Source organism: Peromyscus californicus, unplaced genomic scaffold (assembly GCF_007827085.1).
Source record: "Peromyscus californicus insignis strain IS unplaced genomic scaffold, ASM782708v3 Scaffold_4__1_contigs__length_199733344, whole genome shotgun sequence".
Classification (NCBI taxonomy): Eukaryota; Metazoa; Chordata; class Mammalia; order Rodentia; family Cricetidae; genus Peromyscus; species Peromyscus californicus.
Genome location: NW_026294562.1, coordinates 190,793,241 through 190,819,939, shown reverse-complemented (window position 1 = coordinate 190,819,939; position 26,699 = coordinate 190,793,241). Strand labels below are relative to the sequence as shown.

At 38.5% G+C, this 26,699-nt stretch overlaps 1 protein-coding gene across 2 annotated transcripts in view; it reads left to right on the top strand.

Annotated features, from left to right (window-relative positions):
* Nucleotides 1–25,741, top strand: part of LOC128125394 (vomeronasal type-2 receptor 116-like) — a 49,047-nt gene extending 23,306 nt beyond the window's left edge. Inside the window, exons 2-6 of one of the 2 annotated variants that reach the window (XM_052762775.1) lie at nucleotides 3,401–3,656; nucleotides 3,966–4,763; nucleotides 6,079–6,306; nucleotides 19,733–19,856; nucleotides 24,840–25,741. In XM_052762775.1, the coding sequence (XP_052618735.1) occupies nucleotides 3,401–3,656; nucleotides 3,966–4,763; nucleotides 6,079–6,306; nucleotides 19,733–19,856; nucleotides 24,840–25,741 (2,308 nt within the window). Of the gene's footprint in view, nucleotides 1–3,400; nucleotides 3,693–3,965; nucleotides 4,764–6,078; nucleotides 6,307–19,732; nucleotides 19,857–24,839 lie in introns of both variants that reach the window. The other variant, XM_052762774.1, reaches the window with a different exon arrangement.
* Nucleotides 25,742–26,699: the final 958 nt, after the last annotated feature.

Genomic DNA, 26,699 nt, shown 5'->3' with positions numbered 1-26,699 from the left:
CAAGATGGCATCCTGCCAGGGGCATTAATTACCACAAAGAGGAGTGATGTCATGAAACTGCGTGAACTCTCCTCATATATATTTATCAACCAAATTTAATCACGTGGACTGACGATATCAGATGAAGAGAAGAGAGTGTCAGAGATTGCTCAAGCAGTGAGGAAACATAAGCAAAAACAAAAAGCCTCATAAATGCACAGGTGTCTCTTCTTCATCCACAGACAGAAAAGCAGATGGGCATACATGACTGCCCATTTGATGTGCTTATCTGCATGGCATGTCAGAATTGGTACTGATCAGGCATACAGCTGGACAAATATGTTCATTTTGACTTTCCTCTTCTTGCTCGCGAGTATTCCACTTCTTGTGTCCAGTTTCATTCATCACAGATGCTCCTGGAGAAGAAAGCAGAAAGAAGAGAAGGATGGAGACGTGGTGCAGGTTGTGTCTTCTCCCTGGCAGCAGTGCCATGACCAATGGAAAAAGAGTATTTCATCAATGTTTTGAATATTCTTTTGTATGTAGTCTAAAACGTTACCATGAATATTTTATGAGGGCTAGAAGAAGTGGATCAGAGCAAAGCTTTGAATCTTCTCCCCTATTTTCCCAACCTGCCCATCAATAAACAACCCAAAATTCTTTTAGAGACTCAATGCTATTTTTCTAATTTTATTTTGTCCAGAGTGTTTCTTGTTTTTCTCCCAGTTACATCTCCATCTTATATGGCTGGAAGCTGAGTTAAGAACAAATGCTCTACCTTGTTCTATCACATATAGCCCTCCTCTTCAAAGTTTCCATAGCACAGGAGCAAGTGATGACTTATCAAATGGATCACCATTTTATATCAATTAGTATCATCCTAAGTGGATACAAGTAAACAGCCATAGAGTAGAGTCAGCTGATGGTCCTTCCATCAGTGTGTAGGTCCTAATGCATGTGCTAGGACAACTAATATTTGTGGCACATTTAGCTGCAGAGAATTTTCACACAGATATACAGTTCCTATTTCTGATGTTCTGAATGTGGTTACACTATGTCTTCTGAAGCCTCATCGAGAACAGAAGTAGGAGACATGTTCATTGTGAACATCATGTTTTCCTATTCCTCCATGCTTCACTTACATACATGAACAACCCCTGGCCTTTAATTTCAAAGTCCAGTTCTTCACTCTCTCTTTAGTAAAGGAGGAATGTGTGAACTGTATATGATATGATTGCATTCTTTGAAAAGTGAGTCTGTCACTTCTCTTGTCACTTGCCAGAGTGACAGCTGTGGCATGGGATACTTGGCAACACTCGAGAACAGGGTTAGAGAAGGTACCTACTTGCACATCTTTGCCATTATTTAAAAAGCATGTGTCTTCTCTCTTTGTATCTAAGTTTTTTATTCTCTGACACTTACATCCCAATTACCTCTTATGTTTGCTTTTGGTAATTTTGGTAAATATATCTGCGTATTTTGCCAAACTGGGCATAATACACATTTCATTTTGTAGATTGTTGATGGCTGTTATCAAACACAGCACTTCAGTTCACTGGGCCACTCTAAAGGCTCAGGTACTTGGGGTTTCTGAATGTTTAGTGTGCAGGAGTTAGTGTTTGAGCTTCACAAGTTCTAGTCTCAAATTCCTGTTGTGTGATACTGAAATTTTCAATGACCTTTTTCTGTGTTACAATAAAGAATATACTAAAATTATTTTTATTTTTAAAATGTACAGGTAAATTTCTATTTTTATACATAAAAAACACAGTGGTACAGTTTTGAAGTGGAAATGAGATTGTATTTAACTCTGAGTGAATCATTCAGAATGAAGGAGTATGTTTGATATTTATTGGTCAGTTGATATGAAATGAGTATAAAGAAACATAAGTTATTATTCTTCCCATATAACAGAAACACAAATTGGTATTGTTCACTCACAACTGACTTGTTACTCATTTTGTATTACAAAAATACCCTCATAAACATTTTTCATACATTTTACACTTTATAGTCTTCTATTTTACAAAGATTTAATACTGGCATATACAAATTTCAGTAGGATGCTGATTCTGTGTTAGTGTAAGTGGAAAGACAGTCATGAGATGTTTTCTAGAAAAAACATGTTGATCAGATATAACAAGTGTGAATATATGTGAATATATGGCTTGCCTAGGTAAACATAAAATAGGTGAACAATACTGGGGAGGTAGTAAATGCCCTTAATCTCTGCACTCAGGACCTAGAGAAGGTTTATCCGTGTACATTTGAGGCCAGTCTGCTCTAGAACAAAGTATCATTCAAAAGCATATAATCCATTCCTCACTATGGCCTATGTAAGCATTAGTCCTGTCCATACATACAGGTGAATAGTGACATATATCTTTACCAAATACATCTCTGGTAGTTAGATTAAATTAAAAATAAATCTCTAAAGGAAAGATTTTACATCTGCACTAAATAAACCAGAAAACCAAAAGAACAAGACAAAGTGGATATGAGGGTATATGTTAACTAGATTGCCCACTGATTATAAAAAATTATAAGCACAAGAGCCACATGCTGTACAAACTATTATGTGTTCATAAGACATTATTTGACTGCCTTAGACAATTTAGTGACTATCATAAGAAAATATCATAGTCTCATGGATTCACACATTACATGTGTTTTTCATATTGCTTGATAATTCGAAAATGAGGACACGATTAGGATTGCTGTTTGATTAAGCCTGTGTCTTTGGCTTTATCTGCTATGTAAGCACTCCCAAAGCAGAAATTGACACTACTCTTGTGGTAGATGTCAATGGCTCATGCTATTTATGGGAGATGTACCCTCATGAATTTAAAAGCTTTTGTAAGCTTCCAGCTTCTTATGTCATTCCATCCTCTGTAGCTAGAGTTTTCCTGCCTGGCCCACAGTCAGGACAAATCTTTGTCACCCGACAGTCCCACAGCTGTCAGACCCAACCAAGTAAACACAGAGACTTATATTGCTTACAAAGTGTATGGCCGTGGCAGGCTTCTTGCTAACTGTTCTTACAGCTTAAATTAATTCATTCCTATAAATCTATACCTTGCCACATGGCTTGTGGCTTACCGGCATCATCACATGTTCTTTGTCATCGTGGTGGCTGGCAGTGTCTCCTTCTGCCTTCCTGTTCTTTCTTTTCTCCTCTCTGTTAGTCCCACCTATACTTCCTGCCTAGCCACTGGCCAATCAGTGTTTTATTTATTGACCAATCAGAGCAAAACATTTGCCATACAGAACATCCCACATCAATCCACAAAGCACAGGACAGTTGTTTCAGTATTATTAAGGGGTGGTTGGGAATACCATCCAGTTCAGGTTGGTCCTTCTATTGACTACAAAGTATTATCTGTAAATCTCTGTCTGTAATAAACACCATACCCTTTTACAGAACACCAACTGAAAACAAACACTTTCCATTGGCCTTGGCTTTTTCCCTGGATGAAGTCAATAGGAACCCTGATCTTTTGCCAAATATGTCATTCATATTTAAATTCTCTGAAGGTGGTTGTAAGACTGTGTCAGAATTATACAGTCTTATGCCTTTATTTGAAGAAAAGCAAGAATTTCTCCCTAATTATAATTGTAATGAAGAGACTACGTGTATAGTGATGCTGACAGGACCAATCTGGGAAATATCTGCGATGGTTGGGACAAGCCTGGACCCCTACAGATCTCAAAAGGTGAGACGTTTTGGGTGTGGGTGAAATCTTGACTCTGTTGGTACCACTCCCAGATGCTAAGAAGAGTGTGAGGAGGATACTAGCCTCACACTTATGTCAGACAATGTGGTTCAAGGGTGCTTTTCAGAGACTTGATGGGGCTTCATTTCCTTTTTTGAAATTGAGATGAGGAAAGAAGTAACAGGTAAGAGGATTTTATGGAACCCTTTGTGGAAAGTTTGTTTACAAGTTCTTAGGAGTACATGCTACCTCATGCTTCCCACTGTGTCCCAGGTCCTCCAACTTACCTATGGACCTTTCCATACCATCCTGAGTGATCATGAAAAATTTCCCTATCTGTATCAGATGGCCCCCAAGGACACAGCCCTACCGCTGGCCATGGTTTCTTTGATGCTTCACTTCAATTGGAACTGGATAGGACTGGCCATCTTAGACAATGATCAGGGTACCCAATTTCTATCACATTTGAGAAGAGAGATGGAAAAAAAAATAGTCTGCTTTGCCTTTGTGAGCATGATCCCAGTCAAGATGGATTTATACATGTCAAGAGCTGAAGTATATTATAACCAAGTCATGACATCATCCACAAATGTTGTTATCATTTATGGTGACACAGACAGTACTCTAGCTGTGTGCTTTAGAATGTGGGAATCCCTGGGTATACAGAGAATATGGGTGACCACCTCACAGTGGGATGTCACTACAAGTAAGAAAGACTTCACCCTTGACTCATCCCATGGGACACTAGCTTTTGCACACCACCATTCTGAGATTTCTGGTTTTAAAACATTTGTCCAGACACTGAACCCTCTGAAATGCTCAGATGAATACCTCACAAGGCTGGGATGGATGAACTTTAACTGTGAGGTCTCAACTTCTAAGTGGGAGACACTGAAGAATTGTTCATCCAATGCCTCATTGCAATGGCTAATGGGACAGACTTTTGACATGGCTTTTAGTGATGACAGTTATGACATATATAATGCTGTATATACTGTGGCCCATGCTGTTCATGAGATGCTTCTTCAACAAGTGGATGATGGGAAAGGACACTATGCTAACTGCTTGAAGGTAGTGTGTCTTCTATTGGATGAAATGTTGTGTCATCAATACCATCGCCTTACAGTCTGTCAGATGCCCTGATTTACTTTATAAATATTATAAATATTTAATAAAATAGAAATACTTCTGAAATATTTTCCTGGTAAGGATGTAATCTATAAGTTGGTATAAATCTTAATGCAAAACAATGGAGTAGAAAACAGTTTATCAAGGAATATCAGTGATGATCTTGCAGAGTATCGCCCCTGCTCTATCACTGGAAACAACAGTCCTTCCTCATTAATCCTCTCCATGAGAAGAAGAGCCCTACTTCATCAGTTGTGAAATATGTGGTAATCAGTGTATCAGATGGTTTTTACAAGTGTTCTCAATAGATTCTGCCCCACTGTAGGCTCTGGGGAACGTCTTTGGCACTTTGAGAGTAATTTCACAGGAAACAGTGCTATAATTCATTTCAGAACATACATTTGTATACATGTGTGTGAATGGATTGTTCCCATTGTGGATGGGAGTATGTTTCTGTATCTATGTGTATATCTGTGTTGCTGTGTATATATGTGTTTCTTGCACATATATCTGCATATCTATCTGTTTGTGGAACTGAGCATAATTTTGGCTCATGTCAGCGTCTTTCTGTATGGGAGTTTGTTTCTATGTATAACTTCCTGTGTGTGTGTGTTTTACATTATATGTGTCTGCATGTGACTATTTGTCTATTTTGCATATTGCTTGCACATATGTGTATCTGTGTTTTTTTGTGTCTGTCTGTCTCTTTGTCAATTTGTCTTTGGATGTGAGGATAAATTTGTCTATGAGAATGTCTCTCTCTATGGGTGTTTCAATCTGTGTATGTCTCCTTGTGTGTATTTTTCTATAAAAGTGTGCATTTGTGTGTGAGCCTGTAGGCAGGTTTCTGTTTCTGTGTGTCTATTTGGATTCATGTGCCTGTTTATGACTGTATTTTCATGTGTGTGTCTGGCACGCATATATAAGCATGTGTATATTGTACGTAGCTGTGTGATGTATTCATGTCTCTATGGATGTGAAACTCTCTCTCTGTCCATGTGTCTCTCTCTCACTCTGTGTGTGTGTATTTTTCATATCAATGTTTAGTATCTATATGTATGTCTGTGTTTCTTTTTGGTAGTTTCCTCTGAAAGAATTTAAATTCTAGGAAGGTTATGATACTTTTATTTATCCCCTTACTTTTATTGTACTTCTCCCCTGGACACCTTCATTAACGTTGCTTTTAAGAAGAAATCAGGATATGTTTTCTGACATCAAGGAAGGACACACACAATATAGAATGCTGCCTCTCTTTCAGCTTCACTCCTTTCTGAGGAAGACTCACTTCACTAATCCTGTTGGAGAAAAAGTGAATATGAACCAGAGAGAAAACCTGCAGGCAGAGTATGACATTCTCCAGATTTGGAATTTCCCAAATGGATTGGGACTTAAGGTGAAAATAGGAGAATTTAGTCCGTATTTTCCACATGGTCAACAGCTCCATTTATATGAAGACGTGATAGAGTGGTCCACAGGAAGTAGACAGGTGGGTCTGACCTAACTGTCATCATTTCTGATACACAGCGGTAACACAGTCAAGTGGGCCCATATCTACTGCCTTGTAACTAGTGAAATGAAACAGACTGCCACAATAGGAAGCTCTTTCTAGCCTCCTTCTTTATGTTTTTTCTTTTCAGTTTTTGTGTGACATTTTGTTAATTCCTCAAGGGTTTCTGACATGCATACCATGCATACAGTGAATTTTTCTCCTTGCAGAAAATGTTTCTGGTATTTAATATAAAAAGAAAATTGACTGTTACCACTGTACTATATTATTTCCAGGAAAGTGAGCAATGTCCTCTTGATGCCATTCTGATTACTACACAGTGCTTGTCCTTTTTTTTCTGCTGAAAATTTGACATAGATGCTGAAATACTGAGGCTAAACGTAAGGAGGATTAAAGTAAACATTTGCAAACCATTAATTATTATTATATAATTTGCCTTGAGATTTTTTTTGCCAACAGGTTCCTAAATGGTCAACATCTCTAACCACACATTAAGATAATATTTTCATAACCCATTTAAATACCCTATAAATGATAACTTTGTTCTTTCTTTTTTCCTTCTTTTTCCTATTAAATGTGTACGGATGCCTTGTCTGCATGTATGCCTCTGCAACAGTGGTATGCCTGGTGCATATAAATGTCTAAACAATGATTTGGATCCCTGGGAATTGGAAATAGTTCAGGGCCACACAGTGGGTGCTAAAAATCAAACTTGGGCCTTTTATCTGATCAGGAATTGTTATAGATAACTGAGCCAATTCTCCAGCAAAGAAGCATGTCCTGTGTAAAAGAAATTACTCATTAGAGGAATATTTCTGGATCCCACTAATTCTTTCACAGTTCATCTAAACAAGAGTGTATCTAATTTTCTTATGTGTGTGGAGAGGAGGTAGTAGAAGAAAAATAAATGACTTCTTAAAATTTATAAATGATTTATTCTACTATAAGTCTAAAGTATGTTATAGGTATGAATTCTGATGTGGATAGTTTCATGGTATTCAATTTCAAATTCCTGACTATAAAGTAGCATGAAATTTAAAGGAGTAAACTTCAGAAAAGTTCTCAAGTTTGAAATAAAGTTGTATCTCATAGAGACCAGATAATTTAAAATCTACAAAATATTCTTTTTTTCAGATTAACAAGGAAAGTTACTATCAGGGAAGAGAATATATGAGTTGAAGGTACAGAAACTGAACTTTCTATCCATTCAGAGAGCAGCAATGAAATTTCAAGTGTGCTCTAACCAAGCTCACTTGAGCATTACAAAAAAACATCCACTGGAGGCATACAGAAGATTAGGAACAATGCAAGCAGTGCTCTACTCCCAGATATTAAATTTTCAATGCAGAAAAAAGGAAAAAATATAAAGAAATCAAATCAATACAAATCCAAATATCAGACTCATAGGTTCAAATGTGAATATGTTCAAAGACATACTAAAAAAAATCCAAAGAATGATTATAACAGTATTCCAGAATATCAAGCAGGACACAAATCACATCCAGCAGAATGCAATGAGATCACAAAACCTTGCATAAAATAAGGAAATGAGTGAGCATGTGACTAACACATTTGAAAAGGTATAAAATGATGAAAAATTCAAACTAAAATATGTAAAGGAAAGAAAATAAATCAAAAAAATTCTAGTAAAATTTCTCACTAACAAAATATTTCAAGTTGAAGATAATATGGCATACTTGAAAAACAGGCAAAAGAATTAGAAAACTGATAATGTGACAAAGGTAAAAATAAGCACAAGTGAAAGATATATGGGACCGGGGGGATAGGATTAAAGATCAAATTTACAAACAATGAGCAGAAGCGAAGAAGAAGAACTTACCAAGACATCTACAGCATATCCAGTAAAATACAATGGGAATTTTCCACAATATGGGGAGACATGTGGACATCTAGAGACAGGAGGCATTTAAATTCTAAACACATATCAGATAGAAACCTCCCCATGACATATTTTACTTAAAATTTGAATTATAAAGATAAAGAAAGAAAACTGAAGGCTGCAGAGAGAGAAACCCATTTCTTAGAAAGGTCCCTTCTAGATAACAGCAGATTCCTTCATGAACTCTCTTAAAAAGGGAGAGTATGAATGATGCAATTCAAGTAGGTAGAGATATAGCTGCAAACCTTCTTAATATACTCAACAAAGTTATCCTTTATAATCAAAGGAGGCTCTTCATGGGTATAAACTTGACTACATCTGGAATTTACTATTATCGGGTTTTTTTGAGACAGGGTTTCTCTGTGTAGTTATGATGCCTGTCCTGCATCTTGCTCTGTAGTCCAGGCTAGCCTCAAACTCACAGATTTCTGCCTGGCTCTGCCTCCCTAGTGCTGGCATGAAAGGCGTGAGCCACTGCCAACCGGCTCATCTTAAATTTATTAAACCTCAAAAATGGAAGGCATACTTGAGAGGTGTTTTTTTATTACTTAATTTCAAGTAGGAAAATACACTTTTGAAAAATATTCAGATCTTTAAGATAGGAAGACATGCCTTATATCGAGTGATGGTGGTACATGCCTTTAATCCCAGCGCTCAGAAGGCAGAGGAAGGTGCATCTTTGAGTTCCAGGGCAGCCCCTGCTACAAATCGAGTTCCAGGACAGCCAAGGCTACAAAGAGTAGTCATCTGTGAAACAAAACCAAAAAAAAGGAAAGAAAGAAAAGGAAGTCATAAGTATAATTTATATATTTTTTTAAGTTTTATTTTACAATACAATTCAGTTCTATATATCAGCCACGGATTCCTTTGTTCTCCCCCCTCCCGACCACCTCTCCTTCCCCCCCAGCCCACCACCCATACCCACCTCCTCCAGGGCAAAGCCTCCCCCGAGGAAAGAGATCAATCCTGTAGACTCAGTCCAGGCAGGTCCAGTCCACTCCTCCCAGGCCGAGCCAAGGGACCCTGTATAAGCCCCAGGTTTCAAACAGCCAACTCATGCAATGAGCACAGGATCCGGTCCCACTGCCTGGATGCCTCCCAAACAGATCAAGCCAATTGACTATCTCACCCATTCAGAGGGCCTGATCCAGTTGGGGGCCCCTCAGCCATTGGTTCATAGTTCATGTGTTTCCATTTATTTGGCAATTTGTCCCTGTGCTTTATCCAACCTTGATCTCAACAATTCTTGCTTATATAAACCCTCCTCTTTCTTGCTAATTGGACTCCCAGAGCTCCACCCGGGGCCTAGCAGTGGATCTCTGCATCCAGTTCCCTCAGTCATTGGATGGGGTTTCTAGCATGACAATTAGGCTGTTTGGCCATCCCATCACCAGATTAGGTCAGTTCGGGCTGTCTCTCGACCATTGCCAGCAGTCTTTGTGTGGGTATCTTTGTGGATTTCTGTGGGCCTCTCTAGCACTTTGCTTCTTCCTATTCTCATGTGGTCTTCATTTACTATGGTCTCCTATTTCCTGTTCTCCCTCTCTGTTGTTGATCCAGCTGGGATCTCCTGCTCCCCCAAGCTCTCTTTCCCTCGACCCTCGCCCTTCATTACAACCACTCATGTCCAGGCTGTTCATGTGGATCTCATCCATTTCTCCATCATTGGGCGATCCCCGTGTCTTTCTTGGGGTCCTCTTTTCCAGTTAGCCTCCCTGGTGATGTGAGTAGCAGTCCAGTCATCCTGGTTCCACACCTAGTATCCTCCTATGAGTGAGTACATACCATGTTTGTCTTTCTGAGTCTGGGTTACTTCACTCAGGATGATTTTTTCTAGATCTATCCATTTGCATGCAAACCTCATGATGTCATTGTTTTTCTATCCTGAGTAGTATTCCATTGTGTATATGTACCATATTTTATTTATCCATTCTTCAGCTGAAGGGCATCTAGGTTGTTTCCATGTTCTGGCTATTACAAACAATGCTGATATGAACATAGCTGAGCAAATGCTCTTGTGGTATGATTGGGCATTCCTTGGGTATATGCCCAAGAGTGGTATAGGTGGATCTTGGGGGAGATTGATTCCCAATTTTCTAAGAAAACCCCATATTGATTTCCAAAGTGGTTGTACAAGCTTGCATTCCCACCAGCAGTGGTGGAGAGTTCCCCTAGCTCCACATCCTCTCCAGCATAAGGTGTCTTCAGTGTTTTGGATCTTAGCCATTCTGACAGGCATAAGGTGGTAACTCAGAGTTGTTTTGGTTTGCATTTCTCTGATGATTAGGGATGTTGAGCAATTCCTTAAATGTCTTTCAGCCATTTGAGTTTCCTCTGTTAAGAATTCTCTGTTTAGCTCTATAGCCCATTTCTTAATTGGACTGTTGGGCATTTTGATGTCTAATTTCTTGAGTTCCTTATAACTGATGTTATGACTCAAATGGACTTAATCGATATCTACAGAACATTCCATCCTAACAAAAAAGAATATACCTTTTTCTCAGCACCCCATGTAACCTTCTCTAAAATTGACCATATACTTGGCCACAAAACAAATCTAAACAGATACAAAACAATTGGAATAACCTCCTGTGTTCTATCAGACCACCATGGTCTAAAGTCAGATTTCAACAACAACAAAAACTACAGAACACCTACAATCTCATGGAAACTGAATAATACCCAACTGAATCACCAATGGGTTAAGGAAGAAATAAAGAAAGAAATTAAAGACTTCCTAGACATCAACAAAAATGAAGACACCACATATTCAAACCTATGGGACACTATGAAAGCAGTACTAAGAGGGAAATTCATAGTACTAAATGCCCACATAAAGAAGTTGGAGATATCTCGCACTAGTGACTTAACAGCACACCTGAAAGCTCTAGAACAAGAAGAAGCAAAGTCTCCCAGGAAAAATAGACACCCGGAAATTATCAAAGTGAGAGCTGAAATCAATAAAATAGAAACAAAGAGAACAATACAAAAAATTAATGAAACAAAGAGTTGGTTCTTTGAGAAAATCAACAAGATAGACAAGCCATTATCCAAACTAACCAAAAGACAGAGAGAGAGCATCCAAATCAACAAAATCAGAAATGAAAAGGGGGACATAACAACAGACATTGAGGAAATCCAGAGAATCATCAGGTCATACTTCAAAAACCTCTATTCCACAAAACTAGAAAACCTAAAAGAAATGGCTGACTTTCTGGATAGGTACCACATACCTAAGTTAAATCAAGACCAGATAAACTATTTAAATAGTCCAATAACCCCTAACAAAATAGAAACAGTCATTAAAAGTCTCCCAAGCAAAAAAAGCCCAGGACCAGATGGTTCCAGCGCAGAATTCCACCAGATCTTCAGAGAAGAGTTAATACCAATAGTCTCTAAATTGTTCCACACAATAGAAACAGAAGGAACATTACCAAACTCTCTGGGAGTCCAATTAGCGAGAATGAGGAGGGTTTATATGAGCGAGAATTGTTGAGACCAAGGTTGGATAAAGCACAGGGACAAATAGCCAAACGAATGGAAACACATGAACTATGAACCAATGCCTGAGGGGTCCCCAACTGGATCAGGCCCTCTGAATGGGTGAGACAATTGATTGGCTTGATCTTTTTGGGAGGCATCCAGGCAGTGGGACCGGATCCTGTGCTCATTGCATGAGTTGGCTGTTTGAAACCTGGGACCTATGCAGGATCGCTTGGCTCGGCCTGGGAGGAGGGGACTGGATCTACCTAGACTGAGTCTACCAGGTTGATCTCAGTCTGTGGGGAAGGCTTTGCCCTGGAGGAGGTGGGAATTGGGGGTGGGCTGGCCGGAAGGTGAGGGGGGGCGGGACTGGGGAGAACAAGTGAATCCGTGGCTGATATGTAGAACTGAATTGTATTGCAAAAGAAAAATCAAAATAAATAAATAAATAAATAAATAAAAATTAACAGTAATTTATAAAGAGAAAAAAAAAAGAAAAGAAAACCACAACAAAAAAGGAATATTTATAGGTAATCATATTGTGTAGGAAGTGAAAGAGGCCATGCACAGGAGACACTGTGATTTTTGACACAGAACTCAATACTGAACAAAGGATGCAAAGTGAGAATGCAACAATCAGCAGCTGTCTTCAGAAGTATATAGATCCCTATCCCCAGGTTTTGATTATACAAATTTTTTTTTATTATAAACTTTAAGAAATCCTTTAATTAACTTAAACTATCTAACTTTTATTCGAGTTCCCCAAATACTTGCAGCCTTTATAAGACATTTTGATCTCAGGAAACTGTGGGAGCCCGATCTCGGGTTCCTCGTGGCTTTATGCAGCAGGTCCGCATAGAGGATGATTTGGGCCACGGGCCTGAGTTCAGGTCTCTGAGATGGTCTGCACTTGGCTGTGCTGGGGGAGGAGGTCTTTTGCTCCACCCCTTGGCTTCTCTATAAAAACCCTGGGACAGAGACAGTCAGGGCCCATTGGAATAAGTTCCAGACCCTCTCGAGGATATCCTTTATTTTCTATCTGTTTATCTCCGCAAGATTCTCTGCAATAAATCCTTCTATCTAATATTTCCTGCTGCTTGCACTCAAGAAAACTCTGGGGAACTGTAGGGGTGGTGGGTAAACACCCCACAGAATGGTGCCATGAACAGGGACTAAAGAAAAAGAAAAAAAAGAGACTAAAGAAAAAAAGGGGGGACTAAAAAAAGGGGGGACCAAAGACAAATGAACAGGGACTAAAGACAAAGTAATAGGGACTAAAGATAAAGGAAAATAATAGTTTTATTATAGTGTTTTTGGCGAAAGTGTGGGTCAGCCCTGTCAGTGGAAAGGCATGCCAGTGTTATGGAAAATATATATTATTGAGAGGCAGTGGTTTTATCCTCGAGAGAAAAGGAAAGCAGACTGGAAGGATGTCCGATGCTGCAGCGAAATTCTCTTCTGTCAAAATTTTCTATCTTCTATCCCTTTCTCAATTTCTATCTGTGAAAAATAAGTATAAGGTATAGCATAGTAATATAGTGTAGGAAAAACTTAGAAGTATAAGATCATTTAGAAAAAAAACTAAGGCAACTAGACAGAAAAACTCTACAATTTTCTAACTTTGGGGGTTATAAACGCAAACTGGGAAAAATCTTTCTTTGGGCTTTTTGGGTAGTAAAAAAGATCTCCTTTGAGCTTATGGGGAAGAATAAGTTTCCTATGGAAGCTTTTGACCTGGGGACAGCTGAAATGCAAAGTCCAAGCAGCAGGAGAAAGTAATTTCTCCCTGAGGCAAAAATAGGGGTGCAAGAAGTCAAAGTTTAAAGTTGGGAAGTTTTGGGAAAAGTTGGTCTTTCTTTCTACAGGGGAAAAAAATCTTTCTCCTAAACTATAAAGCTCTTCTTGGAAAACTTGGGGGAAAAAAATCTCTCTAAAAAGCCTTAATTTTTCTCAAACTAAAAGCTCTCAAACTTAAAAAGTAAAGCCTTTAACTTTCTCTCTCAGAAGGACAAAAATTAGAATCACCTGAAGATATTAGTATGGGGACCACCTGTGATTAGCTCTAAGGGAAAACAACAAACCTCTTAAGACAGCAAAACCTAAATTCTTTCAAGCTTTAAAAATTCTCCCTGCAATGCAGGAGGCAGGGACAAGTTCCTAAAAACCTCTTCTAAGCTCTGTCTCTTCAAACTAGTAAAAGACAGTGGGTCAGAGTACCCTGAGGGAAATGCTTGGGAGAGTGTGGGTAAAATGCTACAGAGAGCCCAAAAGGGCAGGAAACTTTACCTGAGAAAAGCAAAAAAGCCAAGCTTTTCAGTTATAGCCGAGCTGAGGCATCAAGGGTTTTGTTTCTGAGTGAGCATTTCAGAATGACAAACAAGGTGCGCCTAATCTTCCTAATGCAAAGATCCCCTGAAGCAATGCAAACTGTTAACATTGTATCCTTGCTTCTGAGCAAAAACCCAGAGGCAACTGGCCAGCGTCTCTTAGTTGGAGTGCATTTCCTGGATACTAGGGTTCCTGCAGTGGTAAACTTCCTGGAGCACAGAGCTGAGGTGAGCTGAGGAAGGTGCATGGCCCAGTGAAAGATTGCTAATGAACAACCAAAGCTAAAACCGGTGGGAATGGCACAGTTGTCCACTTTCCTACAAGTCCCGGGTTGATAGGTCCACAGCTGCAAAAAGGAAATCTGAGAAAAACCTTTCCTATCAGAGTAAGAACCTTTCTGGGAAAACAGTAAAGCTGAACTGTATCTGAAGCAGCTGTGCTGCTGAGTCAGAACGCTGTCTGGGGAAAGAGCCCAGCCAGGGCAGAACAGAACTATCCAGGAGTAAAGCTTTCTTTTCTGTCAGAGAAAGCATCTTTTTGAGAAAAGCTTTGTTTCAATTGACTCCCTGAGATAAGGGAGTGTAGCCCTAAGGGGTGATTGCTTCTGGCATAAGCTCTGTCCTTGAGCACCCAAACACAACCCACTGGGGGACTGGGCCAGGTGAAGGCCTAATGAAACAAAACACCTGTCTTAATGTGAGTTTAGAGATGGCAAAAACCTCCCTTGGTAGATTTTCAGTCTGTACGCAAACCACACAGACCCCGAAAACAGAAACAGACAAAAAGCCCCTACCTTCAGTAGCAGGGAAAGCAGCCACTGTAGTGTTGGAAACTGTTTCTGGGGCAGAGGGGACAAACTGAGACCAAACTGGGAACTTCTGGGAGAAAGACTCTGAAGAAACCGAAGGGACATAATCCTCCCCAGAAAATGCATGACCTGAAAAAGCTGCTAGAATTTGAGGCAGATTTGTGGGGAGAAAAAAAAGCCCCTACCTCCAAAAGCAGCTAGCAGAGGTACAGAGCTGCAGACAGATATCTGAAGCTCTGCATCTGTAGGGCAAGGAACAAGCAAAATTAGAATGAAATCAGTGGGAGAAAATCTCTCTGAAGGAGCTATGGAAAAGCTGTTGTAAATGCTTTTGTTTTTCACTGACTGGCTAAGACAAACACAAACCCTGAGGAAAGTTGCTATCAGAAATGCCAGCCTCAATGCCTGCTAACTAGGCAGGTGCAGTTCTGATGTGGGGGCCAGTGTCAAATGAAGGAGAGACACTTGTTGAAGCCAGCTGAGGAGAGATTAGAAATCTCCCAATGTGCCATAGCTGAAAATGTAAAATGCTTGTTCCAATCTCCTGTTGCAAAAGGAAAAAACTTTGTTCAAACCTCCCGGGCAAGAATTTGTAAGCAAGTCTGGTAAAAAAGAACTTAGAAGTTGACTCTCAGACCCAAAAAGAACTATGGGAAATGAAGTCCAAAAGCTAGCTTGCAATAAGGGACTGATATAAGGGAAATGCATTCTGGGAAATGTAGTATTTCAGCTAAATTCAAAAACTTTTCATCTCAGAATGAAGTTTCTTCTCAAAGCAATGCTAGAAAGCTTAATCTTACCTCTTAAGAACTCAGATCAGACAAAAAGCTACCTTTATGAGCAAACAAGCCCCTTTAAAATCCTTGAGAAAGCAGTTTATACACTGAAAGTTGTCTTAGATATGAAGAAACCTATGTTGAAATTAAAAAAAGTTCTTTGCCTTTTGAACAAACTGCCTGCAATGAGTAATTCCTTTGCAAATCTAATAAGGAGACAAGTACACAAGCATTCAAAAAGAAATGACTGCTTTAGAGGTGGGAAACAAACTTCAGAAAATCTAACTGTCTTAAAAAGAGTTGCTTCACCTGAAAGTTCCTTATTAGACATCAGTGCTAAATATCACAGCTGCTAATATCAGGAGTTAAAGCTAATGAAGTGAAAATACTAAATACAGTTCGGAGCTGTGCCACTTGTGGCTTTACTAGCTCCTTTAGAAAAATACTTTATATCACCTAATAGCTGTGCAGTATTTGGTGAAGAGCTTTCCAGCAGCTAAATACGGTAATTTCACCCTCAGCATGAAGTGAAGTTTTTCTGTAGAACAAACCAAAAGTACTGCTGTAATAGAAACGTTTGTCTGAATTGAAGTACTTAGGGGAGCTATTATGAATTTGGGTGAAGGGACAGCCTCTAGTTAAAAACCATTTATTGCTGACAGTGCATCTCTGCCAATTTGGAAAGACTGAGAGTACTCGGCAACTTTGGAGTGTGGCTTCATTCTGGGAAAGTTACAGTCCCCTAGCAACAACTATCACAATTCTAACAACAGCACTCACTAAATCCCAGTGCTTTATAACAAAGCTGACTGTAAACTCTAAACTTTAGAAATGATGTATGTACTTCCTTTCTAGTTAAGAGAATCTTTCTAATAGAGATAGTGATAATAATTAAGAGTAAGAAGTAGAAAAAGATGAAAATAAGATATGTAAGTTTGTAAAAATTCTCTTGTTAGATCTCTGTTAAGAAATCTTTAGGTGTTTGCGAAGTTAAATATATGCCAATGGTAGCCCTATATAAGTTTGTAAAATAGATCTATAGAGTTCCTTTAAGAATATAAGCTTACAAGAAGAATCTAAGGTATTCCTAAGACATGTAGTAATAAGATTGTAAGAAGTAAAGATGCTAGTTGTAAATGTAAGTTTAAATAAGAAATAAGATGGAATGAACATAAGAAATACATAAGAAGTAATAAGAAATATATTTGCTAAAGTAGTTCTATAGTTTCCTTAAGGAGTATAAATAAGTAGATATTAATACGTTTTATGTGAGTTTGTAAAAAAAGTGTAAATGTTGAATGTGAGTTTAAATGCTTTGCAAGGCAAAAAATGTTATATGTGAGTTTGTGAAAAAGTGTAAATGTTAAGTGTGAGTCTATTAATGTATATGGTGAAAGAACCTGAGACACAGAAGGTAGTGTCCTAGCAGACTGCAAAGCAGGCAGTCTGAGCGGTTTTAAAAAAGTTCCAGAAGCTGCTAAGAAGCTAAGAATGGCAGACGCCAGAACCAGCACAAGGCATCCGCAGCTGAGATCCGTGGAAAACCGAGGCAACACAGAAAAACCTGAGCTAACATCAAAAACGGTGCGGTTTAGAATATTACTGTGCCTGAAAAGGTCTCTGTGAGGATAAAAGTTGCAGAGACGCTTGTTTGAACTAAAATTGTTAACAGCAAAAATTTTGTTTGTAAAACGTCTCTTCATATTTGGAAGTGAAAGCCTGATACCAGAATTTACTTTTTTGAACTTCTTGAACTTAAAATAATGAGATAAAACTACAAAAAGATTTTTGTTATGGATTTCTTCATATTTGGAAGGCCAGTACCAGAATTTATCATTTGAATTTTGGGACTTAATGAAATAAATAGAGATTTCATTACAATGGGACAATTTTGAGTTTAAACATAGTAATGACCTAGGAACTGTTTGCTGGAATTGGGTTAAAAATGGAACTGTTTAAATGAAGAAATTTATTTCTACCTAGAATCAAGATGCAGTTTTGTGTATGCATATATGCTTTATTAACTGGTGATTCATGAATTGTTTTGTGGAACTGTTTATGTAAAAATGGAATTACTTATGGAACTGGTTTTGTGTTACGAATGGAAGTGTTTAAACAAAAGTTTGGGTTTTATAACTAGGCTTGAGATTTTGCTTAAATTATAAAGGGGAGAGTTAATATTCCTTAGTCTAAATTCAAAAATTGAGTGGATTAATGTCATGTTTTGTTAGTAAGAAATGCAAATGGGGTATATTAAGAGGCTACTTTTAAAGTGTAAAGAGCTTTTTAAGAAACTGCTTTTGGATGTTTTGCTAAGTTTTCAAAGTGTTAATGGTTAGATTGAGAAGATTGCTTTTCAATATGGATTTGTAGGAATTGTATGAGTTTGGGTTCCTCTAACTAGGTTTGAGATTTTGTTTTAAACTATAAAGAAAAGGAGGAGTTATGAGTGGAATTAAGGTTGAATTATGTTTGCAGAAATTATGTTTAACTTATTGATATTAATGCACCCTGGTTTTGTGGAGTTAAGGAAATATTTAAGCTTGATGTGAATACATCGAAGTTTTTCCTGTGTTCTGTTAGCAAGAAAATTCAAATGATTGAGTTAAAGTTGTAAGATGGAGAAAATTGTTAACTATATATAGCACCATATATGCTAATTCAAATGGTTCTGTTAAGAGTTTGCTTTGAGTTGTAAGATTGAGAGAATTGTGACTATGTATAGCAATATTTATGTTAACCTGTTAATGCTAATGATGAAACTAAGGGATTCTTTAAGTTTGAAGTCACCTTTAGAGTTTTTGGTTTAGAAAGGGCTTGAGGCAGCTAAGACTGCTGTAGTCACCTTGGACCTAATTCAAAAGAGAAATGCCATCTTTATCATCCTCTACTCCCATACTGGAAAGTGTAACAGCTTGGAGATTGCTGTAAGCCATTAATAGTTATTTTTTATATATTAAGAAAGGGGGACCTGTGGGAACCCATTCTCGGGTTCCTCGTGGCTTTACCCAGCAGGTCCTCATAGAGGATGATTAGGACCACGGGCCTGAGTGCAGGTGTCTGGGATGGTCTGCACTTGGCTGTGCTGGGGGAGGAGGTCTTTTGCTCCACCCCTTGGCGTCTCTATAAAAACCCTGGGGCAGAGACAGTCAGGGCCTATTGGAATAGGTTCCAGGCCCACTCGAGGATATCCTTTATTTTCTATCTGTTTATCTCCACAAGATTCTCTGCAATAAATCCTTCTATCTAATATTTCCTGCTGCTTGCACTCAAGAAAACTCCGGGGAACTGTGGGGGTGGTGGGTAAATGCCCCACAGGAAAGATTCCACCTAAAGCTCCATACATATCAATCCAGCACTTCCTCACCACAGATGCACCAGGCTCTGCCTATTTAGCTGTTTTTCTCTTTTACATTTTGTTTGTCATGCTTTGCAGTGGTATTTACTGGAGTTCATGTTTCCTATCAGAGATTTGAAGAGATATTTCCCATGTTTCAGATCGTCATTTATCCCAGCTTGCTGCACTGACCATAAGCAAACTGAGGAGGAAGGGTTAGTTAGGCTCATGGGTTACAGTAAAGGGAAGACAAAGTAGAAATCTGGAGACTGCAACTAAACTCTTTAGGAACAGTGTTTACTGACTTGCTCTGCTAGATTTCTCCTACAGCCCTGCCTAGGGACAGCACTGCCCACAGTGGAATGGGCACTCCTACATCAATTACCCATTAGTGAAAATGCATAAATAATATGACAGCAGCTAGTTCCTTGGAGAGAAATATTTTAGTTAGGTTTCCCTCTAACATTTCAAAGGTCATTCTGTCAAGGTGATGAAAATTAACTAAAAAAATAAGTTTACACTCCTTGTGGTTTGCTCACAGCAACAACCGATTTTTTTCCCCAAATTTCTAAGATTCAGAAGCTACTCAACTTCACATCAGATTGTTTTCTTACATTTACTTGTTGGGCATTATAAAACATACTAAGTTTAATGTGGTCACTCATTTGGTGTATGTAAAATAAGCTTATCAATATTTAAAAATGCTAATATAATATAGTTATGGAAAGAGTAGGCAAAACTCCTGATATCACCATGTGTCTAATTTTCCTCAGATGCCACCCTCTGTGTGCAGTGCTGATTGTGGTCCTGGATTCAGAAAATTCTTGCAGGAGGGAATTGCAGCCTGCTGTTTTTATTGCATCCCCTGCCCAGAAAATGAAGTTTCTAATGAGACAAGTGAGTGTTTGCTGCTAAGATAAATCTTTCACGTAGATCATCTTCTCCCAAACACACTGGAATGACAAAAGGTTCTAAAAGACGTCTGTAAAAATAAACCATATCACTTTCTCAAGTTAGTTTTTATGGGACTATGATCATTAACAATGTCACTTTAAATAACATGTTTTGCCATGACATACATCTTTAACTCATTGAAAATTCATTGTAGATGATCTTTTCACAAAGAAACAGTTTTGATAATAAAACTATAATGTGAGGAAATTCTGCACAATGTCTTAACCAGTGACTAATCTTTTCTGGAACTACATGTAGATTAGTTTCCAGTCATAAATCTTCAATAATACTTTTTCTATTTCTATGTCTGTATGTGTCCTTACATAAGATTATAGGTCCCATGTACATGCAGGAAATCAATGGAGAACAGACTAGTGTATCAGATACATTGAGCTCTTTCATGTGGGTACTAGAGACAAAATCTAAGTCCTCCGTCAGATTAATGAAGAGTGGAAATAATTACTTGTAATATTAATAGAAACTGTTCGGTATGATAAAAAAGATTTCAAGCAATATCCAGAGAGCCCCCTTTTCAAAGGTTCAATGTCATTTGTAATCTAGGGAATTGTGGATAAGTGTTGGCACATAATGTAGAAGTATTGAGTCCTATAGTCAATTTGTTTATATACAGCACACAGTTAATAATGCCAAAAAGTAGAAGATTAAAATGGTTTTATATGAAAGCAACAAGCCACAGTTATTTCAAATGGTGTTGTCACATACACAGCCCATACTTGTCAAATGATTATTTGTTTAGAGTTGGTTACATAAAAATGGCAGATACATAGATTTTCTCTCATTTTGCCTGTTATCCTATATAACGAAAGACCTTAAAGGACATTTATGGCCATTAAGGTGCTTCAGAAATAATATCCCTTGCTCCTAAAGCTGATAATGAGTTCATTCCTAGGACACATGTAGCAGGAAGAGGTTTCCAACCCCTAGAGGCTGCGTTCTGGTCTTTATGGAATCACACATACAACATACTCCAATTTAATTACACACTATAATGAAACTGTTTCAAATATAGAACCATATAAGACTAAAGGGTATTTACAACAATAAATACAACAACAATTAACCAAAAATTTAATTATTTCTTTAATTATGTAAATGTATGTGAGATGGGTGGTTATGTGTACACAATTGCATGTGAGAGGCATCCAAGTCCCCCTTATTTAGAGTTACAGCCAGTTGTGAGACACCCAAGATATGTTCTTGGAACTGAATACAGTTCTTCTGCAAGAGCAGTACATTCTCCTCACAACTGAGACAAATTCCCATTCCACTAAACAAATTAACCATTTACATCGGTCCATAAATGCATTGTTCAAGAAAAAAAGACTTAAAACCTAGAAGCATGTCATCAATCTATTAAATTATTTGATGACTCAGAGCAAATATAGTCTCATTTCAAAAAATTTCCACGGTAGAAATTACAACTTATGGATGGGATACTATTCTTCTGTGCTATCACTCTTGCTTGAGTGTTCTACTTTTATTATGATCATGGTGTTATATCAATATCTACTTCACACTTGAGTACACTCACATAATCTGGGTCTCATACAGACAGAAATTAGTGAAGGATGAAAGTGGTTGTCTATTCCTGAAGGTGATGGAATCAAGAAGTAAGGTTTTTAAATAAGTATATACAGAGGTTTCTACCTTCAAGATAGGGTTACTCCTTCTTATGAATAAGATTCAGGGATAAAGAATTTCTAATGCCAGGTGAGGACACCAACTGAGGACATATTTATTTATTTAAATTTTTTTCATTTTAAAACATATAAATTATATTTATGTAACATTTGTCTTTCATTCTCATCCTCCTGTTTTCCTCATATAAACCCAATCACTCTCATATTTGAGCTCTGTTGTTACTTATACATGTAGATACACATATACATATACAAACACGCACACACACATCTTACTGATTTTGAAGGAACTCTAGTGAGGCTGATTATGGTAAATACGGTTCTAGCAAGTTCTGTGCTTCTCCCCCATTCCTTTTGCCTTGCTAAGATACATTAGATTCCAGTGATAGTTTGAATGAAATTGGCCCCATCAGAGGGTGTGGTCTTGTTGGAGAAGGTGTAGTCTTATTGGAGGAATTGTGTCACTGTGGATGCAGACTTCAAGGCCGCTTAAATGCTTAAGCCCCCCCCCCCAAAAAAAAACAAGAAAAAAAAAAAAGAAGCCGAGCGGTGGTGGCGCACGCCTTTAATCCCAGCACTCGGGAGGCAGAGCCAGGCGGATCTCTGTGAGTTCGAGGCCAGCCTGGACTACCAAGTGAGTTCCAGGAAAGGCGCAAAACTACACAGAGAAACCCTGTCTCGAAAAACCAAAAAAAAAAAAAAAAAAAAAAAAAGAAATGCTTAAGCCATACACAATGAGTCAGCTTACTTTATATTGCCTATGGATCAAAATATGTAAAATGCTCAGCTTCTTCTCCAGCAACATGTCTGCATAGCAACATGCCCCACCATTATGGTAACAGACTGAGCCTCTGAACTATAAGCCACTCATTTAAATGTTTTCCTTCATAAGAACTATTGTGTCTTGTATAATATTAGAAGGACTAGCCTTAATATTATACATCCCAGGGCCTCAGGAGAGAGAACTAGGAACGGCGAGAACTATTTTCGGGAAATAGAATCTCAGTACACTGAGCTCTTAGTCCAGTTATTTATTCTTCCCAATCTTCTTCTCCATCTTCCATGTCCTGGAGTCCCAGTATACTTACAAGCAGCAGTCCCTTGGCTTCCAGGCTTCAAGGGTCAAATGGAGGGGTGATAAGAATCATATAGTTGGGCAGAAATTGTTAATTATCATTTGCAACCCAAAAGGGAAGTGACTAATGGGGAAATGAATTAACTAAAGGCTAAGTTTAGACAATATCTAAGAAGAGGGATCTTATGTGCTCAACTATAATCTTAAACTTGATTGGTAGAAAATGTTAAGAATTTATAAGTTACTAGGTCAATGGGAGAAAATAAAACTACTTCCTTTTTTCCTGTGGCTCCTGTCTGTCCAAGCTATATGCCATTTTTTCTGCAGGGTCCGGGAAAGTGTGATCAGTTGCTAGGCAACCTGTGTACAGCTAGATGCCTCTGATGATAGTTAAAGGGAGATCTGGAACTAGAGGTAAGATTTGGGAAAGCAGGTAGTAAAGCTTATTTGGCACATCTGCCAGGCCTTCTCAAACAGCTACTCTGGATGCTTAAGTCTGTTCTTAGAGAGTACAGAGGTATCTCTGATAAGGTAATTTCCTTGATCTGTGGATGGACCTGGCCAGATGCTGCCAATGATGACAATTACAGGGAGGCTTCAACTGGGGTTCTGACTGTGCATAGCTGTCAGCACATAAGGTTATCTAAATATTCCTAGAAGTGATTAGGTAAGGAATTAGAGGTCTATAAAGTTAGGAAGGCTGTAAGAAAAGGAGGGTCTGAGCTAAATTGTGTGAAGCTATTACTTAAGATCCACCAGACCTAGGCGGTGTCTCCGTGTAGAAATGACCTTAATTTAGGAGACTTATTGTGTGGTGGTTTGGACTGTTGTTCCTGTTAGTCCTTTAATGTGGTTAAGGGGGAATATCTGGTTCTAGTGCAGAAAGGGAAGAAATGGATGGGCTGGGGGGAAGGAAGCCTTTTCTGGGGATGTTCTCCAGATACCTTGAATGTATATGTACAAAGAGTGATCAGTTCACACTGTTAGCAATTCTTAGGAAAAAATCAATTGGGAAAACTTTGAAAGCACACATGATTCTCATAACAGAAGACAGCTGATATATAACAAGCCAAATAATACCAAATGCTCCTTGGAATTTGGCTTCCTCTGAAGGAATTCATTGATCCCTTCAGGTGGTGGCTTTGCCATAACCAGCTGAGTTCTTATAATATATTCCTCTGGCCCATAGCAACTGTGGTCATGGTTCACTTTATAGCAACAGAAATGAGGCTACATTCCTAAAGATAGCCACCAGGGTCTATTCCCTTATTTGGTGCTTTCTCCTCCTGAGACTGACTATCAAGGTCTAGCTACTAAAATATTGAAGTACAGTGAGCAAAAACTCCCTTGTGGATCTCCTAATTAATATATCCAATCAGAATTAAACACTTCATCATAACATAGGGGTCCCATTTTTCCTTTATACACTGTCTTTTTCCTAAAAACTACATCTCTGTCCTCTCTATTCAGAGGCAGTTCTTTGTCCTCCCTGTCCAAAAACCCCTTCCCCAACTCTCTTGTTGCTTTATCCTTCTCTTTCATTCTCTATCTCATGATTTTGCTTCCTATTTCCTGACCATTGACATCTGGTGCAAACAAATATACTTTGTGCTGAGAACTTGGTCTTGACATGTCATGTGCAGACGCCAAGTGTCCCTACGGATTCTGTTTAGTATTTCCTCTATGTTGATGGGTTTGGGCTGGTAAATTGATACTAGAAAGTGTACCATAGGACATGTTCAAATAGAAAACACAGTCTCCATCAATTACAAGAACAGCATTCATAAAACAGACAGAAAGACATCAGGAGGCACTACAACCATGGAATCTAAGACTTTACAATACACACTGTGCAAAATAATGGTTAATGATTTTACTCTCTGTCAATTCACCAGTTGAAGTTTTTTCATCATAGCATTCAGAATGTACTGAAATGACATGTGCTTTCTGATAATATAGCAAATCGAATCATTAACACAGTTAAATAGACAACATAATGATTGTTTAATTTAAATCCTCATAAAATAATGAATGAGTATTTTGAAATGGAAGCATTGGTATGCAGCAATGTACTTCAATTACATCCTCAGAAACAAATGAAGATATTGCAATGCTTCTTCAACACACTTAATTGTAATATGTCAAGAAGTGACTGAAGCTGCATTAATCATATTTTTCTTTCTCCATCAGATGTGGATAAATGTGTGAGGTGTCCAGAGGACCAGTATGCGAACAGAGAGCAGGACCAGTGCATTCACAAAGCTGTGATCTTTCTGAACTACGAAGATCCCTTGGGCATGGCTCTTGCCTCAATGGCCTTGTTCTTCACTGCATTCACAGTTCTTGTTCTTGGGGTCTTTGTTAAACACCATGACACTCCCATTGTGAAGGCCAACAACCGGAATCTTAGTTACATATTGCTCATCTCACTCATGTTTTGTTTCTTGTGCCCATTGCTCTTCATTGGCCAACCCAATTCAGCTACCTGTTTCCTGCAGCAAATCACATTTGGAGTTGTGTTCACTGTAGCTGTTTCCACTGTGTTGGCCAAAACAGTGACTGTTCTGCTGGCCTTCATAGTCACAGCCCCTGGAAGGATGAGATACTTTCTTGTTTCAGGGGCACCCAACTACATCATAGCCATCTGTACCCTCATCCAAATTATTGTCTGTGCAATTTGGCTTCAAGTTTCTCCTCCCTCTATTGACATTGATACACACTCTGAGCACGGCCACATCATTATTGTGTGCAACAAGGGCTCAGTTATGGCATTTTACTGTGTCTTGGGATACCATGGCTCCCTTGCCTTAGGTAGCTTCATTGTGGCTTTCTTGGCCAGGAATCTCCCTGACAAATTCAATGAAGCAAAGTTGCTGACCTTCAGCATGCTGTTGTTCTGCAGTGTCTGGGTCACCTTTCTCCCTGTCTACCACAGCACCAAGGGCAAGGTCATGGTTGCTGTGGAGATCTTCTCCATCTTGGCCTCCAGTGCAGGCCTGCTGGGATGTATCTTTATCCCCAAGTGCTACATAATTTTGTTTAAACCGGAGAGAAATTCTCTTGAAAAGATAAGAGAGAAAACATCTTCCTGAACACCCATTTCATAAATTGTTACTGATAACTCTAGTGTTGATACAGAACCACCTATTCTGATGCAATACAAGATGTATGCATTAGCTAGTGACTCTCATTGTTTCTTCTAAAGATGATGTCAACAATTACCATGTATACTACTTTTCTGTACATTGTGGCCTATAATCTTCCACTCAGCCTCTTATTTTACAAGACCTGGTTCTTTAATATTAGTGCATATGTATGGTGATATTTTATTTTGTACTAAAATGTTACTTGTATTTTAATAAATACAGTTTCCCAGGGGTCAGAGCTATTAGCAAGCCATAGGAAAGCTGGGCGGTGGTGGCGCACACCTTTAATCTCAGTACTTGGTAGGCAGAGCTAGGTAGATCTCTGTGTGTTCAGGGATACAGCCAGCATTGGAGACACATGCCTATGGTCTCAATCCCAACCATGGAAGACCTGGAGGTCTGTACAGACAGGCCGTGATGAGGCAGTCATGTGGTTGGGTTTACAACCAATGAGAAGCCAGAGCTGAAAGTCTTTATAAAGACTTTAACACAGGAAGTAGCTCTCTTTTGGAGAGGTAGGACCACCGCAGGAGGAAGGGTAAGGTTTTAGCTCTTAGCTCTGACCTCTTGGCTTTCTTCTTTGCATTGGTTCTGTGGTTCTTATTTCATAAGATGGTTGGTTACATCTACACATATGGGATGTGTTCTTTTCTATCTCTAATGCAAAGTAAGACTTGCAAAAAAATAATTCTTTAGATATATGAGTGAATGTGTGACATGGAATGTAAGAGAAAACAGAAAGTTTGTGGTAGATTGAATGAATGTTTCCAGATGATGAAACTAATTTTCCCCTTGCAGAAGAAGACAGGAGAATCCTGTTGCATCCTGGGAGTTAGAAGAATAAAACTTAAAATACAGAAAGATGTTTTGTTAAATAGCTAGAAAGAATATTGAGAAATATGGA